At 33.8% G+C, this 17,826-nt stretch overlaps 1 protein-coding gene and 1 pseudogene across 1 annotated transcript; both read right to left on the bottom strand.

Moving 5' to 3' along the window:
* Window positions 1-442: 442 nt before the first annotated feature.
* On the bottom strand, window positions 443-8,900 carry LOC123197921 (annotated as a pseudogene).
* Window positions 8,901-14,850: 5,950 nt separating this feature from the next.
* LOC123197447 (LOB domain-containing protein 41-like) lies at window positions 14,851-16,273 on the bottom strand. Its single transcript, XM_044611760.1, has 2 exons — window positions 15,893-16,273; window positions 14,851-15,794 (listed from the first exon to the last, which is right to left on the bottom strand). Exons 1-2 carry the CDS (start codon window positions 16,080-16,082, stop codon window positions 15,097-15,099), a joined length of 888 nt encoding a protein of 295 aa, XP_044467695.1. The 5' UTR covers window positions 16,083-16,273; the 3' UTR covers window positions 14,851-15,096.
* Between the last annotated feature and the right edge of the window lie 1,553 nt (window positions 16,274-17,826).

Here is a 17,826-nt window from a genome sequence, read left to right as displayed (position 1 = left end):
ACTATATCAAACATGACAAACCCATGTCCAATGACAACTCTCAAGTTCAATGACCAACCCTACAACTATTGAACTAAGTAATTTGAGATTATACACGTTTTTTTTTAAACAAAAAACTTCATACAAATCAAACCGTCACATTAGATCAAAACCGATCACATCAAACAAAACAAATCGTAAATCTAATGATTGGCTCTATAACTACTAATCTAACTATCCCTCTTTTATCACTCAAACAACCCCTACCCCTCAGAGGTTTGTGCAGATTTTATTGCTGATAAAATCAGGTTAACCCTAATGGACGCAAAAAACGTGCTTTCCCCAATGCCACATGCTTTTCATGGCCATCATTTAGTTTCAAATTACACAACTTGGCCACATGTCAATTTTATGTTTTGATTTATAATTTGATTAGACTTTTCTTGAGGCCCCACAGTTTCTGTTTATCCACAAACATTCAAAACAAATATTATTAGTTCAAAAGTTACATCAAAATCAAGGAAACAAATTGTTCATCCTGGTTATTCCACAATAGCAATATGGCACCTTTTTCCCCCTTGGATGTTTCAGCAAGTAGAAATGTTCAACGCAACAATCTACCAAGATTTGTCTGTACAATGATCCGGCTAAAGATTAATTAAATGACCCAGCTACTTCAAGGTGTTTACAATTTGCTCGAAAACAGCTTTGCACAGAATATTTCCGTTGCTGAAATCTAAATGAAACCCAGTTATGTGACAGCTTCTCTAAATCCTTTTTGCAGACTAATGAACTAGTTGTGATTATCAAATTAAGAAACATAAGAACATATGATGGTACAAGGATTGCCTAGATCAGAAATCAGTACTGGTATGTGTCTTGTTGCCCACTGATGTTGTGATAAAAACTTGGTGGAGCATTGATGTTGGGATAAGATCCTTGCTGAGCATTCGTTGAGTAGGGGCTATGCTGAGCATTTATGCCATGATAGGGGCTTTGCTGTGAATTCATGTTATGATAAGAGCTTAGCGTTGGTGCATTATTCATGCTCTGATATGCAGTCATGTTTCTTGATGAATTTTGAAGCACATTCATGTTTTGGTATGAGCTCGGTTGTGCACTCATGTTCTGATACGAGGTTTGCTGGGAGTCCATGTTCTGGTAGGGGGCCTGTTGGGCATTTATATTCTGCCCAGAAGAAGTCATATAGGACTGAAGAATACTACTCTGCACAGCAGTCAAATGCTCAGAAGATCCACGGATGTCAACCAGAGACTCAGAGCCTCCTGAATGAGGTTCTTGCACCCTAAACCTTGCTCCAGCAACCTAAAATTTAGGGGAGAGACAATTAGCAGTCAATCTGCAGTTCTAGGTTCTCACATTACATATAATTATATACTTATCAAAAGGAAAATTGTGATTCATAAAACCACATATCATATTCACTCCATTAATAATCGAGCAATATTCTGAAATTCCAAAAATTTAAATACTATGTTATGTTCATTTAAATGCCCTGGTATGGAGCCACCAGCAAAGATCAAAAGTAAAGTTAAAAATCAAGGATATTTATTTTTTGATATCTAAATAACAGTATCATCCTGTATAGAAGCCACCACTACTAACTGTAGCCACCTGCACTACTACACTACCACTATAATTATATTCTAACCCCAGGATAAATAATAGGAAGCCAGTAGATACTTTCCCTCCAAATAGGTGTAATGTTTAGAAAAAATGTGCAATGTTTCAACCATATTTTTCTTCATTGCCAAGTTCCTTTAAAACTATGGTTTAGATCTTTAGAGAGGCTAAAATAGCTAGGGTGATCCAGAGGCTTATGATGCATTATTTAATTAAAATCATAATGCATCTAGAAGGAAAGCTTGGTTTTATCGAGATGTAGCATTTTGGCAGCTGCTGCTCGGTTTATATGGTGTGAAAGAAAAAATAAAAGGACCTAAGGAAAAGGGAAGCATATATTTTCGTATAGAACTCATATTCTGGCTTCTTTATGGCTGCTGGCATAAACATTTTCAGTTTTATTCTTCATTCAGAAGGACAGAAAGTTGTAGTGGCCTGGTTTCATTTTCATTTTGTGGATCTCTGGTTCACTCTAATTATGTTAATTTCTTTCGTTAATATTTTTTTTCTCTAGTTTCTTGTTTCCTGGAAGAAAAAGGGGAATATGTAAATACAGGAGATTTCTACCATACTAGATATGTATACAACGTACATTCAAAGTTTGGAGCATTGCTTGAGGATTACTTCATCCTAATCCAATGGTCAAAACTTTCCTCCAATAATTACTTACGGTTGAAAAAAATCCTAGACAAAAAATCACCAATTTTCTCCAGAAAGACTAAAATGCTGTACAAAAACTATATGTTGTTCATCCTAGTTAGCCCCACTGTACTTATACCTAACATTCCATCCTATCAGAATTATGGTAGAAAAGATACCTCAGCAACATTGGACATGCTGTTCCCCACAGTTCTAGTAATAAAACCAATTGTGTCGTCATGAATCCTAGTTTCCAAACCACTGTTCATATTTGGGTACCTGAAACATTCAGACCAACAACAGAATCAATCACACTATTTAAATATAATTTTGTTACAGTAGAAGTATATGCAAAAGGCAACAGTACCCAGTAGCAGGTGGAGGAACAGGATAACTCTGAGGTTCGTGGTCATGTACAACCTTCAAAAGAGCATCCATAAATTTAAAGTTGTCACTGACATATATTTATTGAAATCTTAAACTGTAAACTGATAAAAACAGTTAAAAGAAAGCTGCTCATTAGTTTGAAATATGCCTCCAGGAAAGATGATAATAATAACCATGAAGGTATCATGTATGATAACAATAACATAGTAATTGAAGTCATCTATCTCAAGACAGATAATTATCATATATTGATCAATTCTAGAATATAAAACAGTCCATGAAAGCAGTATAACAATTAACCTTTAATTAACAACCGCACAAAAAAGCTTGACCTCAGAGTAAACACAATAAACAAGATTTACAAGAAAATGACAAGGAAAGAAGTAGAAAATAAATACCCTGAGAGAGTCATATCCACCAGAAAAGCCAGCTTCCATAGTGCCAGATAACAGGGGTCCCCTGCCTTGTAAGCTTCCAGCAGAACCAAATCGCTGGACAGGCCCAACAGGAACAGGTTCAGCTCCAACATCCCGCAAAGTTCTCACTCTAAGTCTTGATCCAATCTCTGCCAAAGCATCTTTAGCAACAGCGAAATTTCCAGATATCTGAATGGAAAAGGGAAGGATTTGTTTCAAAGATTCCAAAAGCTTAAGGAACAAACAAAATAAAAAACTTAATGTGGTAAGGCGATGTCTATATATAAAGCCTTATACAATCATGTCACCTGCACAAGCTCTTCATCCTCAGATGCACACTTAGGCTTATCATCTTTTGAGTAAACACGAATATCTGCCTGGGTTCTCCTTCTCATCTCATTGATAACATGACCTCCTTGCCCAAGGATGCATCCAACCTTACTTGATGGAACAAGAAGTCTAGTAACAATGGAACCTTTATCAGAGAATTCACTTGTTTTATTCTGAAGCTGAAGGATTGCATCAATTGTTTGCGATCTTGCATTCCAAAGCCCCTGAAACAATACCCCTACAATGATCAAAAACCATATGAAGTAAAAGGCAGGATGCAGTTATGTGTAAAATGAAAAGAAAAAAAGATGGCACCTCAATAGCAGAAACACGAATCACTCGCTCATCTGAATCTGTTGAAGCATCTTCAACATGAATACTAGTTCCAGTCTCCTGCTGTAACTGTTTTACATTAAAGCCTCCCTTGCCAATGACTCCACCGATCTTCCAGCTGAGCACAAAATTTTCATAGAAAACTCAGCTGAAGTCTCTCCCCTATGTCCAGGAGGAACACTATTGAAGCCACCTGGCCCAAATCCAGGGAGCTGGTTTCCATGACTCCCCATCCATGGCATTGGTGGCATACCATGAGAACTAGGATTCCTAGGCGGCCACATCAATTTTCCTGGTGAATGCATACTTGTCATGGGAAGTCCAGGAGGATGAAAACTTTGGCCCCCATGAGGCACTAGGAAGTTTGTCGGAGGTTTGTCCTTGCGTGGATTTTGATGCAACAGGGTAGACACTTCATAGAGAGCCCTCTTTGCAACATCTGGTTTTCCAGATATCTGCAAAATACCTTACACAATTACACATCGTTGGGAGTTGTAAGACAATACGATATTGTCCATAACAATTTTCCCAAAATATAAGCATGCCATAGTTCAACCATGAATGTAGAAAAATATATCAAAGAAATAATGCTCTTGGAACAAGGAACTCACAATGTATGAGTAGAAGATAGAATGATACAAATGGTGATGTTGAAAACAGAGAGCTATAATCTCAGTTACATAACAGTATTTGAATACATCAATCAAATTGATTTGTACAGTCCGTGCGCACGTCATGTAAGCATAAATTTCACACACACAATCGGAAGCAGCCAAGATGCAACAAGATATCTTGAATCAATTAGGATATGACCTGATATAGCGGACTATATCGTCAAAATACTGAAATTGGCTTGAAAGTTAAACCAACTTGAATTAGTGATACTACTTAATGGTGGTCAGACTGATAGAATATTCATATAATAGAATCAAGTACACTACCAAATGAGGATGGCTCATAAAGTGAGAAGTTATCTTTACACATTTGAGACTTCTCACTAGCTGTTACACCTTCAAAAGCCAATACATCACAGATCAAGAATCAAGAAACATCAAAATCCACAATTCAATGTATTTGGATTAACCCAGCTTGGCACCACAAAAACAAATCATGCAATTGGAATAATCCAATTGATCTGAACCCAGCATATCAAACCCTATATTAAAATCATGCTGCACTAGTCCCATGTCAGATGAGATTTGAAGATTTATGCATATGTTGTTTAGTAAAATTATTCAAAATGAATTCCTTCAACCAGTGCCTAATTATATAGAATATAGGCAAACATAGACAAGGATGCAACCAAAACAATAAATTATTATACTAAATAAGATTGTAATTCACATTTTTAAAATATTCATAGACTAAAATCAGGAACATAACAACTGTATCCATGCATGTGGAATGAGGCAACTGTCTAAAAATAGTGTTTCATGATGACATGCATTTATTATATAAAAGGCTTCCAATCATTTAGAATTTTTGAAAAAAATAAAGTAGGCACAATCCAGAATTGGCAGTGAAAATTTTAATGCTATTTTCTGAAAGGGAAATTAATACAGCATGGAAATGACCGAGAGAGAATGAAAGAATAGACCAAGGAGAAAATAACAGAAACTTAAATTATGATAAGAATAAACGCTTCCTAAAAACTTATGTTCCTAAAGGGTCATTCACTTGATTAATCCTTTGGAGCCAACTCAACTCAACCATACAAGCAAAGGTCTCTCAACCCACCTCTTCAACATGCCTGATATCATGAATAGCATTTTCGTCCGCCGCTTAGTAAAGACGACTGAATCTTCCAGGTGTCTGCATGTCTGGAAACACTTCTCTCCAAGTCAAACTTGCGCCAAAAACTAATTCCTCCTGGAACACTTTATGCCACTAAATGGATCACTTCAGCTCCTTAAGAAAGCAAAGATCTTTAAGAAAGCAGACAATCATTGACCTCTCTAGAAAAGAGCACCTGCGTCCCACTTTGCTGATTCAAAGGGTGGAACTCAAGTGAGAAATCCATCGAAACTGATTCACAAAGGTCCCCATGAATGTCAAAATAAAAAAAGATATGTTTCTTAGAAAACCACAAGCCTTAGAGCATTTTTGAGCACTGGGAATTCTTGTACATAGACAACACTAATTTTCATTTCTATTGAGCCTTTTTAAGAAATTTTTCTCAGTAACCTTTTCCAAAAGTCAAGTAATGAGCAAAACTTCAACAAGTAACTGCAGGAAGAAACACCTAAAGCTGCTACACTGAGCTTAGGATCAAGGGTTCCCAAGATAGAAATGATGAGTCTTATGCCAAGATTCAATTTATCAATCCTGATCATTCATATGTAACATCAATAGCACTTCAGTCCTTGAAAAATAAAATAATCTTAGTGTCAATAGGCATTTATTAAATTAGACAAGTGAAGTCCTTGCTTAGTGATGAATGGTGCTAAAAGTTTGTTTGGTAAGACTTGGTTGTGAAAAGACCTAGACTAAATACAAAAACCAGAAGCAACCTCATTTCAAAGTCTAAATCAAGAAAAGACAGTCACAACTTTAGATAGGTGGAGATAAATTAGGTATATATTAGGCATCATGTGCAATTATTTAGTTGATAGCATCACAAAAGTCTGAAGAATTGTTGACCAAGTGCTTAGATCACTAACCAGTAAAATCTCATCGAAAGGTATTGTGGTTAAGCAACCAAGGTCCTAACTAATAGGAGTTAACAATCAAAAGATAGATAGGTCAGACAATCTAATAATCATCTCATGCTATCAAACATTTGCACAACTAAGAGAAATCTAGCATAACAAGAAGAAAAACTATATTAAAAAATTGCATAAAAGCAAAACCATCTTAGTACAAACTTAACAGCGCTTTTTATATACGTCAAAAATCCCTCAAACCAGGTCAGCTAACTCAATTTCAAAACTGAGGACCAGCCAATCCTTGTAATCTTTGGAAAGCAGAACATTCAAAACTTTTCACTACATAAGTGACCATGAAGATCTTTACACACAACATAACAAGTTCATATATGAGTATAACTACTGGTTATTGACCTAAAAGTCAAAGAAGTTATTGGATACACCCACAAAATTACTAGTCCAGTTCCAACGGAAGTCAGTTTGATCACAGTAAGAAAGAATGCTTAACACCCTATAAAGCTTGTCAAGTGGGAGTAGAACTTTCTACTAAGAAAGCATTTCAAACTTTCAGAAGAAAGAATAATCACATCAGCCTGATACCAAATCCCCATATCTTGTCAATTTTCCTAAATGAGACAATATCCTATCTTAAGCAACCTAGACAGAATTAATAAAAGTTCCCAGATTCTATTTCAATTGTCCCTGTAATCCAATAATTTGGGACTATTATTGGAGTATTTGACACATTATAGGTCATTTTCTCTTCAACAAGCAATGAATGTGCAAAGTGACTGAATGTGGATACCACAGGGAATCTTCATGCAAAATAGAAAATTCCTATATCAAAGGTATAAATTAAGTCCAAAAATAATAAAGGCAACCAAGGCAGTAGATATATTACCTGTACAAGTTCATCAGTGTCCATAGCACAAGCAGGAAGACAATCTGCAGGAAGAATTCGTATGTTTGCTCCCGTCTCACTTCGCAATCTTTGAATAACATCTCCACGCTTGCCTAAAAGACATCCTACCATATTGTTTGGAACAAGTAGTCTAGTGGTAACATCATCGTTTTTATTATCGTCAGGTGCCCTTCCACCGAAAAGATCTTCCTCAATAATCCTGTCATGAACTTTCAAAAGAGCATCCTGAGCAGCACAGTGTGGCTCCATGGACTCCTTTTCAGTCTCAGAAGCTGAATCCTCATCACTATTCTGTTTCCTTGAAATTTTTGTAGGAGAACTATAGATAATAATTACTCTCTCATCAGAACCAGGACCAGGAACAGAATCAGCAACAGTAATCTTAGCTTTAGTCTCTTCCCTCAGGGCTTTGATTATGCCACCACCCTTTCCAATAACACCACCAATTTTCCTAGAAGGGCAAAGCAGGCGATAGACAGTGTCAGCAGGTTGAGAATTCCCCAAAGATTGTTCAGGGCTAGAACCGTTCCACTTAGCTTTCTTGATACCACCTCCCTTTCTCTTGAATTGGTTGTTCGGACGTTTCTTGAAATAATTTCTCTTGTTTACATCCATAATTCCACAAAGCTTGCAAGAAAAATAAATACGTGCTATGAATGGCCTGAGAAACAAGGATAGAGATCAATGTAGTCAGGTAGATGGTGTAACGAGCTTTACATTCCGTAAATTGCAGTAGAAACCCAGTATATGGTCATGATGTTATCCACCAATGTAGTTAGGTTAAGAATGAAACTGCTATATCATAGTGCACCAAAAATAACATGATGCAGTACTAGGAATGGCTAGGAAGACTTTTCCTGCTGCTCAAGAAACTGCTAAACAGAATTCATATTACTGATATGATCCCATCCCATCCCTTCCAGCATCATCCACGGCTTTCTTTTTGTCCCCACTTTAATGTATATTAGTGATCAAAACACTATTTTTTTAAATTCTACACACAGTCTTCAGTATCTCATACTCTCCTTTCCCAAACGGCAGGAGAAGATCAGCATTTGTACAAGAAAAAAAATGCAAAACCATAAAATTTTCTTCCTATCTTTCAAGTAGGAAAAGAGATCAAACCCTAACTTGAATTGTAATAGTCAATCCAAAATTGCTAAAATTCACAAATTTTTCTATAAAAAAAAATTACAGGCACACAACTCATACCTAAACAAGTTGCTAATTTATCCATCATTAAACGCGTAAAGAGCATTATTCACAAAACAAAATTAGGGATACAACGAATTACAGTCCATTTCTAAAATTTCCTACAGGAAAACAAAGACATTTTCGATAAAACCATCAAATTACAGAAAAACTAGGGTTTCCAAATGCATAAAGAGAATGCACGAGGCGTATACTTACTTGACACTGACACGGGCGGAAGAAATTTAAAAAAAAAATAGGCGTTGAAGAGTTAAAATTACAGTGATTTGGTTTATAGAAAGGAAGAAAACGAAGGTGAGTTAAAGAAACTGTGATTGGCGCTTGCTGTGGCGAGTAGCGTTCTCCATTTGTCGGAGAAAGAAAGAGGGGGGAGGAGAGGCTGGATGATTATATTCCTATGGGGCTTTCCATTTTTATTCTTTCTCTATTCTGGGTTCTGTTGTTGACCAAGTTTTTCTAATGAGTCGGCCCGGCCCGGCCCGTGCGGCATTTTACAAAGGACGCAGGAATATTTTTGTAAGCTTAGGTGCTGTATGGTTGATGATCCCTTGAAACTCTATTTTTTATTAGGCCAAAAGGACTTATTCCCCTTAAGTGTTAGTGTAAACCCAAACTCATATTTATTAATTTTTGAACATTTAAATACTCAATTGTCTATTAAATTTTATTTATACTATTAGGGGTAAAATTATTATTTAACAAAAATATTAAAAAAACCAAAAATTTATCATATTTTCCAAACTCTAAGTGAAAAAAATTGTTAGATTTTTAAACTTAGAAAAAAAAATGTGATAAAACTTTCATTTTTAAAATTTTTTATTAAATAACGATTTTACCTTTAATTCTAACTGAAATTTTTAACAGAAATTAACATATAGATAGGTGTTTACGCTTCTGAAAGTTAGTAAATGGGACTTTGAAATTACATCGAAAGTTGGGTGCGAACAAGTCTTTTGGCCTAAAATTTTTAATAAAACTATATATACAACTTTTGTGTACAAACTATGGTATGTTTCTTTGTGATTGAATACTGGTTTATATTTAATTTTTAATTATACAATCAGATAATAACATGTTGTTGCTTTTGCACAAAGTTATGCATATAACATTACTCTAAAATTTGTATATATTTTAAAATTTTATCTTAGTTAAATGACCCCACTAGTTACACTACTACTATGCCCCCTATTGTGCCATTTAACTTATTTATGAATTTAATTTTTTAATTATTATGTACAAATATAGAAATTTAGGATTAAAAGTATATTTTTTTGTTGAAAAAATAGTTTTGTAATAATAGGAAACTAACATATTTGTAGAGGATATGCGAGCTACTTCGACATAACTTTTCATAACTTTTAGTCTTTCAAACTCATTCAAAGGTGCTTCTTGTGAGTCATCAGTCATTGAATGATGTTGGCCGCTAAATCTCTATTTGTTGAAATGACTTTCAAGAATAGATATCGAACTGAATTTGTTTTACCACATAATAATGTTATATTCTATTAGACTCTAGGGGTTAATTTGAGAGGTTAAGTGAATGACCCCTCGTAAAATATCAGAATTCGATTAGCATTATCTCTTATGCGAAAATTTTGGATTGATAAATTTGAGATTGACCTAAATTACTTGGTGCAGTAACCACACTTCACACTCACCTGATCTCTTAATGTGAACCACTTTTACACCAATTTTTCCATCTTCACCATTGCTTCACCAAAATCCACCTTGAAAGACTCTTTAGAGTTGATATAAAACTAGAGAATTTATCTTGTGTAATTTTCATCATAGAGAGCCTTGCATCAAATGCAATGCAACCATGGTGAAATTAACCTCAAGAGTTAATAAAACTAATTAAATACTAGAATTTTTAAGATAAAGGTTTGGGTTCAATTTTCTGTGAAACTTGTGAAATATTGACTTACCTGGTGTAATGGTTGTGGTTTTGATCACTGTGTCCTAGGTTTATCTTATCCAATAAATATGAGCAAGGTCCTTGGTTAAAAAAATAAAACCATGGCGAAACTATTGGAAATTATTATGCCTAATTATGTAAATCAAAAACTAAAAAATTTGACGTAGCCGAATTCTAATTCTTTTTGTTGAATGATCCACATCAATAGAAGGATTCAACATGAGTCATTTCCATGACCTCATTTGCCTCCACTTACTACCATTTGATAACATAACCTTCAGAGACATGGTTAATGTGCATTTTATGTTCTAGTTCCTAGAGAGAAGAGAAAAAAAATCTTTTATAATATTGTGTACTTCTACCTTTGGGGAGGCAATTTTGGACATATCTATAAGTGTCTAACTGTCCTCCAACTGTTAATCAACTGCCCTTAACAGTTAATGCAAACAATCAGATTGGGTCAACCCGTCATAGGTAGATTCAAACCCAATAAAAACCATTTTTGATATTGAGAAATATTTTGATGTTCAAACTTTAATTCCAACATTGGAATATGGATTTAGAAAGAAAATAACTTAGGTTCGTTTTTTATATATTAATGATATTTTAATAATTATTTGATACTATATTAAGTATTTTAATAATGGAAATTATATTAAATATCCTATTTACCCCTTCATTAAGCAAAAATGCCAATTTTTCCTATTCTTAAGCAAAAATGCCAATTTTTTCTTTTCTTAAGCAAAAATGCCTAATTTTCCTATTCCTAAGCAAAAATGCCCTAAACTTTTTTTTAAAATACCAAAATTACCCTTCACCACATCTATATAAATCCTCTTACTCACTCTTATTACACACACTTCTCATATTACTCAAACACTCACTCTCATTTTTACTCAATATCAATTAGTATGGATTCGTTCAGACAGAAAAAGTTTGTATTTCTGAATTCAAATCGAAAAAATTCAGTTCATAAAAAAAGGTATTTATACGAATCTTAACTCAAAACTTAATTTTATTTGTTAAATCTAGTTTATATGTCATGTAAAGGGGGTATTTGAATATTAGATTATAATATAGGGGTTAAATGAGATGTTAGAAAAATATGAGGAGTATTTTGATATTACACAATATATAAAAGATTTAAATAACATGTTAAAAATATATAGGTATATTTTGATATAAGATAACATACAAAGATGTTAAATGAAATATTAGATAATCATGAAGAGGGTCAAATGAAATGTTATAAAAATATAAGAGGTATTTTGATATTAAACATTGTAAGAGCATTATAAATGAAATGTTAGGAATAGATAGATGTTTTTTGATATGAGACAACATACAAAGGTGTTAAGCGAAATGTTAAGTAATTATAATGGGTAAAATGAAATGTAAAAAAAATATGGAGGTTATTTTGATAGTACATAATACATGAAGGATTTAAATAATAAGTTAAGAATAGATAGATGTATTTTGATACGAGATAATACAAAATGGTGTTTAATGGAATGTTAGATAATTATAGGGGGTTAAATGACCCCAACCCACGGTTTTCACGACATCAGCCCACTGTTTCATGTAAAATTTCCATAAGGCCCCCCGTGGACTACCTCCTATCCCCCGGTCCCTAGAAGTTTGAAAAGGCTAACTTTTTCCCCAACCCATGGTCGATCTCTCCTGCCCGCGAGAGAATTCATTCGGTGTGTAGGTTCCACTGTTTTCACGGACCGAGCGTCGATCTCTTTTAACCGATTTTTCTATCAAAAAATCATTGTTTCTGCCTCTAATTTCAACACAAATTAAATCTACATAACCTATAACACAATACCTCTCAAGAAATTTAACGAAAACAATTAAGAATCAAAACATTTTATACATTGTTCAAAATCAAAACCCTAAAGTTTCAAACCTCAAAATATCTCTCAAATCTCAATAAGATGAATAATAACTTGATTCAAACAAAAGTAGGAAAAATGTACTAACCTTCTTTGCTATTGTCGATCGTTGAAAAACATGAAAATCGATGAAAATCTCTTCGTCCATGGAACGCCTATGGGATGATAGTGGGAAAGGAAAATTTCTTTAAATTTGCACAATGGAACCATAGGAAAATAACGTGGAAAACAAGAAAATTTCTTGGTTTAAATATAAGAGCAGTTTGGTTATTTCACAAAAAAAAAAAGCATTTTTGTTTAAACCTAATTGTTTTGGACAATTTCGCTTAACCCCCCTTAATTTTGACCATTTAATATAATTTCCCTTTAATAATATAGGTAAGTATTTACGCCCTTATTCACAAAGATTTTTTTTTCTGTTTCGTTTTTATCTATGATTATTCAAAGAATCTTTTTTTTTGTACGGATGGAATCATACTCTAATACTTACCCAAAAAAAAAATCATACTCTAACCAAAAAAGTATAAAGTTAGATTTAAAGTGAATTTATTTAAACTAAAAATCAAAGTCAGTTTAAGTGAATTCAAGTTTAAAAGTTAAATATTTTTTAATTTGAACTTAAATTCGAAATTTGTGAGTGTTTAGTTTGATAAGTTCGTGATCTTAAAACATTTTGATATAAATAATTTAAAATGATATTATTTTGACTAATAAATATTAAAACTACGTTGTTTTGATCATTTTTTCTACTAAAGTACTAATTAGTATCAAAACAGAACTCCTTCTCCTCTCTCTATATTCTATTGTTACTGAAGGTAAAAACACAAAAACATAATGTATAAAGACAAAGTGTATTGTGGAAATATTTGCCAAATTTTGGATTGTCTTAAAAAAACAATACATTTGATCATCAAATGGGTACGTAATATTTTTTTATGGCCAAAGGACTTATTCCCACCCAAGTTTTAATGCGTTTATAAAATCACATTTACGAGGTTTGAAAAATCTAAAGTCTTAGCTATGAGCCAACTGTTATTAAAAATTTTTATTAGAGACAGAGATAAAATCGTTATTTTACTAAAATATTAAAAAAATATAAAATTTATTATATTTTTTCTTTTAAATTTTAAAAACTATCAACTTCACTTACGTCTAATATTTTCTAACTTTGAAATGTCACAATTTTCCCCCCAAATCTAAAGTTTTTTCTTTCATCTCTTCAGCCACTATCTCCGATGTCGATGACCTCTCCTCTCTATCCTAAAACATTGATCAATGCACAACAATCTCCTTTCTTTAGATCTCTTTGTCTTGACAAAGAGACAAAGAGACTATCTCTTCGTTGAGACGAAAAGACTAATCTTTTTGTCAGAGATGAAGAGATCTTTAGATCTCTTCGTCTCTAACAAAGAGAAAAGATGAAGAGACTGTCTTTTCATCAAGATAAAGAGATTTGAAGAGAGAAGGTGTCAGCCAAAGTTTTAGGGTGAAGAAGGAAAGTTGTCAACATCAAAGATGATGGTCAAAAAGAAGGGAAAAAAACCCTAGATTTAGAGAGAAAAGAATATAACTTTTCAAAATTAAAAAACTTTAGATAAAAGTAAAATGTTAGTTTTTAAAATTTATAAATAAATAAATTTTATATTTTTTTAATATTATTAAAAAATAATAATTTTATCCCATTTTGAACTAAAAAAATTTCAATTTTAATTAGTTTATAAAAGAAATTTTAAAAATATAAGTTAGAAAACACATTAAAACTAAAGTGAAAAATAGCCTTTTGGCTCTTTTTAATCACGAATCTTTTAATTCCAACGCTAGTTTGAGGCCTGGCTGAGAATCGTAAGTCTTGGGAAGCACAATGACATATGTAGCTATCAGCCCCACTTGACATAATTCTGGTAAGCTTGGGAAACGATGAACAAAAGTTGAATTCACTGCTGGTATTTAAGAGAAAGCGTGGAGGAAATGCCAACAAGTTTGCAGGGGAAAGACATGTACGTACTTGGAGAAAGAAAGTATAGAGTTGGCAGTAGACTCTACTGTACCGTACCTAGTATAATTGTACTTCAGATTCAGTCACATCAAAAATCTTTCACCAAAACCCACGGGGTTTACCGTTTACGTAACAAATATTCCCTGTCTCCGCCGTCACATTTGGGAAGCATTCACGCTTCTCTGGCTGCTGTTTAATATAGTCAAAAGAAATCATCCAAGGCCGAAGTAAAATGATAATTCAACAGGTAAAGCCGAGTTTTTAGCCGTTCTTTTCTGTTTAAGAAAGAAATTTTTTTATTAAGATAAAAATAAAAATAAATATATATTTAATTGGTCCATTATTCTCTCTTACATATATATATATTTATTAATCACTTGTATAATAAATTATATTTAAAATTTTTTAAATTATTATAAATATGTTCTGTTTCTAGCAGAGACAAGGGAAAGGGAATGAGAAAGAAGTTTTTACGGAGAATAAAGATTTTTCATTATTCATGTATCGAAGATGAAAAAAGAAACTAGGGACAAATGTGTAATTTTAGTCCTCTAAGTTCTCTCTATTCATTTACCATATCTATTTATTTAAAAACCCCACAAGTTTGTACATCTCTTTGTTCATTTTCATCATAAAGGGAAAAAAAAAAAACAAATATTAAAACACTTACAAAATTAAATAAAAATGAAAAAGAAAAGAGTCGAAATTCACATCTCTTCTATGGGAATTAACAGAGCCGCCAAGCTGCCAAAATTTACTCTCAACGGCTTCACTTTTAAACTAAGCTGCATAATCAAGCCCCAGCTCTATCTTACACGTGTCCCCCTCACACGTGCCACATGCTTCTAATCTTCTCTTCTTCACCGGTACCACGTGGCTTGCACGTGAATCCACCGGCTCAAACCCCAGTGTCAGCTCTAGCCCCAAGCCCATGTCATCCTTGGTGGCTTGCTCATTCAGCCTCGCACCAGACTGTTGCTCGGTTCGGAAGAAAAGCGGGGCCGTCTCAGCTGTCTCGGCGGACACCATGCTCTCACTATCCTTGCTCTCATTCTCAACAACAGCCAACTCGGACTGGTGACTCAGTGACGATTCGTGGCTCGTGGACCGGTTCATTTCATCCACGTAACACTTCGTCTCCGGGGACCGTGCTGGTTCATCAACCGAGTTGTTAAACTCAATCTTCCTAGCTTTCGGCTTGATTGATCGCTTAACCCGGCACCGGGTCTTGACCCGGTCAACTGACGCCGCGGAGTTATCATCTTTTGAAACATGGCGAATATCGTACGCCTTCAGCGGGGGACCCTGGCTGATCGCAGCGGCTTCAGAATTAATAGGCGTAATCGGAGCCCCCTTGAGCACGGCTTCAACAGCAGCCTGGCAAAGCTGCCAACTACCCGACCATAACAAACCCACCGACCCATAAATCGGGTTCACTATTCTCCCGCAAGCCTCGTATAACAAAGACCTGAAAATTGCTGAAATCAAGAAGAAAAAATAGAGTACGTTATTTACGAAAATGCCACTGTCGAAACATTAAAACTCCGTCTAAAGAAAGGAAGGAAAAAACACGAACCAGGACGGAGATGTTCAGGGCCAGCGTTGATGAGGTTCATCAGACCAGCACGGCCGTAGAACTTAGCGAGAAAGACAGTGGCGTTAGCTTGACACTCGGGGGATTTGATCCACTGCAGACAAGGTCGTATACTGCAATTCTCACTACAGCCTTTGCGAAGAACGCGACACCCATTACAGCTCATACGCATTTTCAAAGTAGTATAAGAAGAGGAAAGAATCTGATTAAATATCGTTCCTTTGAAGACGAAGAGGTAGAGAGGAGGATGGTGCTTTGTAGAATAAAAGAAATGAATGAAGCGGTTGTATTTAAGAGTAAGAGAAGAGCCGCTGGGTTTTTAGGTTACTTAGCGGACGCAGTTGTTTTATCTCCAAAACACTGGTTTCCACATTCCAGGAGGTTAGGGCTCCTACCACTTTTGAACTTCTACAATACGGATTATCCATGTTCACTCTCGGTGAGAACGCGTGCTTGTCACTCTCCAGCGCTGGAGATTGAAGTCATGTCATCATTAATCACGCTAATTGAATCACGTATCTACGATTCACTGAAAATTAAATTTTCTATATCATAATATTATACCATAATTTTTTTTTTAAATTAATATAATAAAATAATAAAAAATTTTAATTAATACTTTAATAATATAAAATATATCATAAATATTTGTAAATTTTAATTTTTTTTATATATATTTTTAAAATACATCAATATATATATATAATATAATTGACATATTTTAGGGTTATATATCATTTTTTATTTTAATAATATCATAAAATATATATTATATATTATAAAATATTATTAATAAGTGTTTTTAAAATCAGACCAATAGATGAATTAGTCTTTAAATTGGTTCATTTTAATCAATTCAATCTGTTATTAAATTATGATATATTTTTTGAAAAATATCAAATATTTATTATTTTTTAATATAAATATATAAAATATTAATTAAATAATAAATATAAATTATTAATATTTATATATAAATTAAAATAAATTATAAAATTTAGATAAATCTAATTAAAAAAGTATTGTTGTTATTATTGTAACTGTTTCATTCGTGACAGCATAGAAGTTACAGAACTGTTCTGAAACCGATGAGTTTGGTCCTTCTCTCTTCAAATTGCCCTCGCTTAGTCTCTGAATTACAGGATTAACATTTCAGAATCCGAGGGAATAAGAGGGTAAAACAGGGAGTCAGTAAAGTTAGGACAGGTGGAGAAAAAGGCTGAGAATGCCATGCAGTAGGCTCCAAATTTTGGGAAGGAAATGAAGAGCGCGTGGCATTCACTTGCAGGTGTCAGAGTGCGGTCGAATCGCCACATATTGGGGTAAGAGAAGGGCCCCATTTAAAAGGAGGTCCCAGCTTTCTTAAATGAAAATTATTAAAGAATTAAGCTCCGGGTTTCCGGGAAGTCATGGTGTCAATTACTGGAAAAACCACCTTCGGACAAAACAAGTGACCGGTTTCCGGTTTTAGTTTTTGGGACTGTGGGCGCAGTAGAAGACCTGTTAGCCAGCGGTTTTGGAGGGGCCCTTTGTAATTTCGTGCTTATCCTTAAACACATCACACTCAACTTGGATTAGCCAGTAAGCTGTCTTAAGTACTAGATTAGAGCAACTAATCTATTGGCTATTACCAAGGTAGTTTGACGGTTTATTTGTATAAATAATATATATATAATTGTATATAGTATTTTATACATAATTTTATTATTTATATATTTTTTTATTTTTTAACTAAATTACTCGTTCCTATCCAAGGTTAGGTGTAACCTTAAACTTTTATCCTCCAATTTTTAAAAACCTAAACTCTCCTTTATAAACAAAATTATATTAAAATTTTCAGTTAAAATTAAGGGTAAAACTATTATTTAACAAAAAAATTTTAAAAACTAAACTTTTATCACATTTTCTCTCTTTAA

The sequence above is a fragment of the Mangifera indica genome, chromosome 15 (assembly GCF_011075055.1).
Source record: "Mangifera indica cultivar Alphonso chromosome 15, CATAS_Mindica_2.1, whole genome shotgun sequence".
NCBI classification, from domain to species: Eukaryota; Viridiplantae; Streptophyta; class Magnoliopsida; order Sapindales; family Anacardiaceae; genus Mangifera; species Mangifera indica.
The sequence above is the reverse complement of the archived record's forward strand: the minus strand, read 5'-3'. Positions and strand labels throughout refer to the sequence as shown.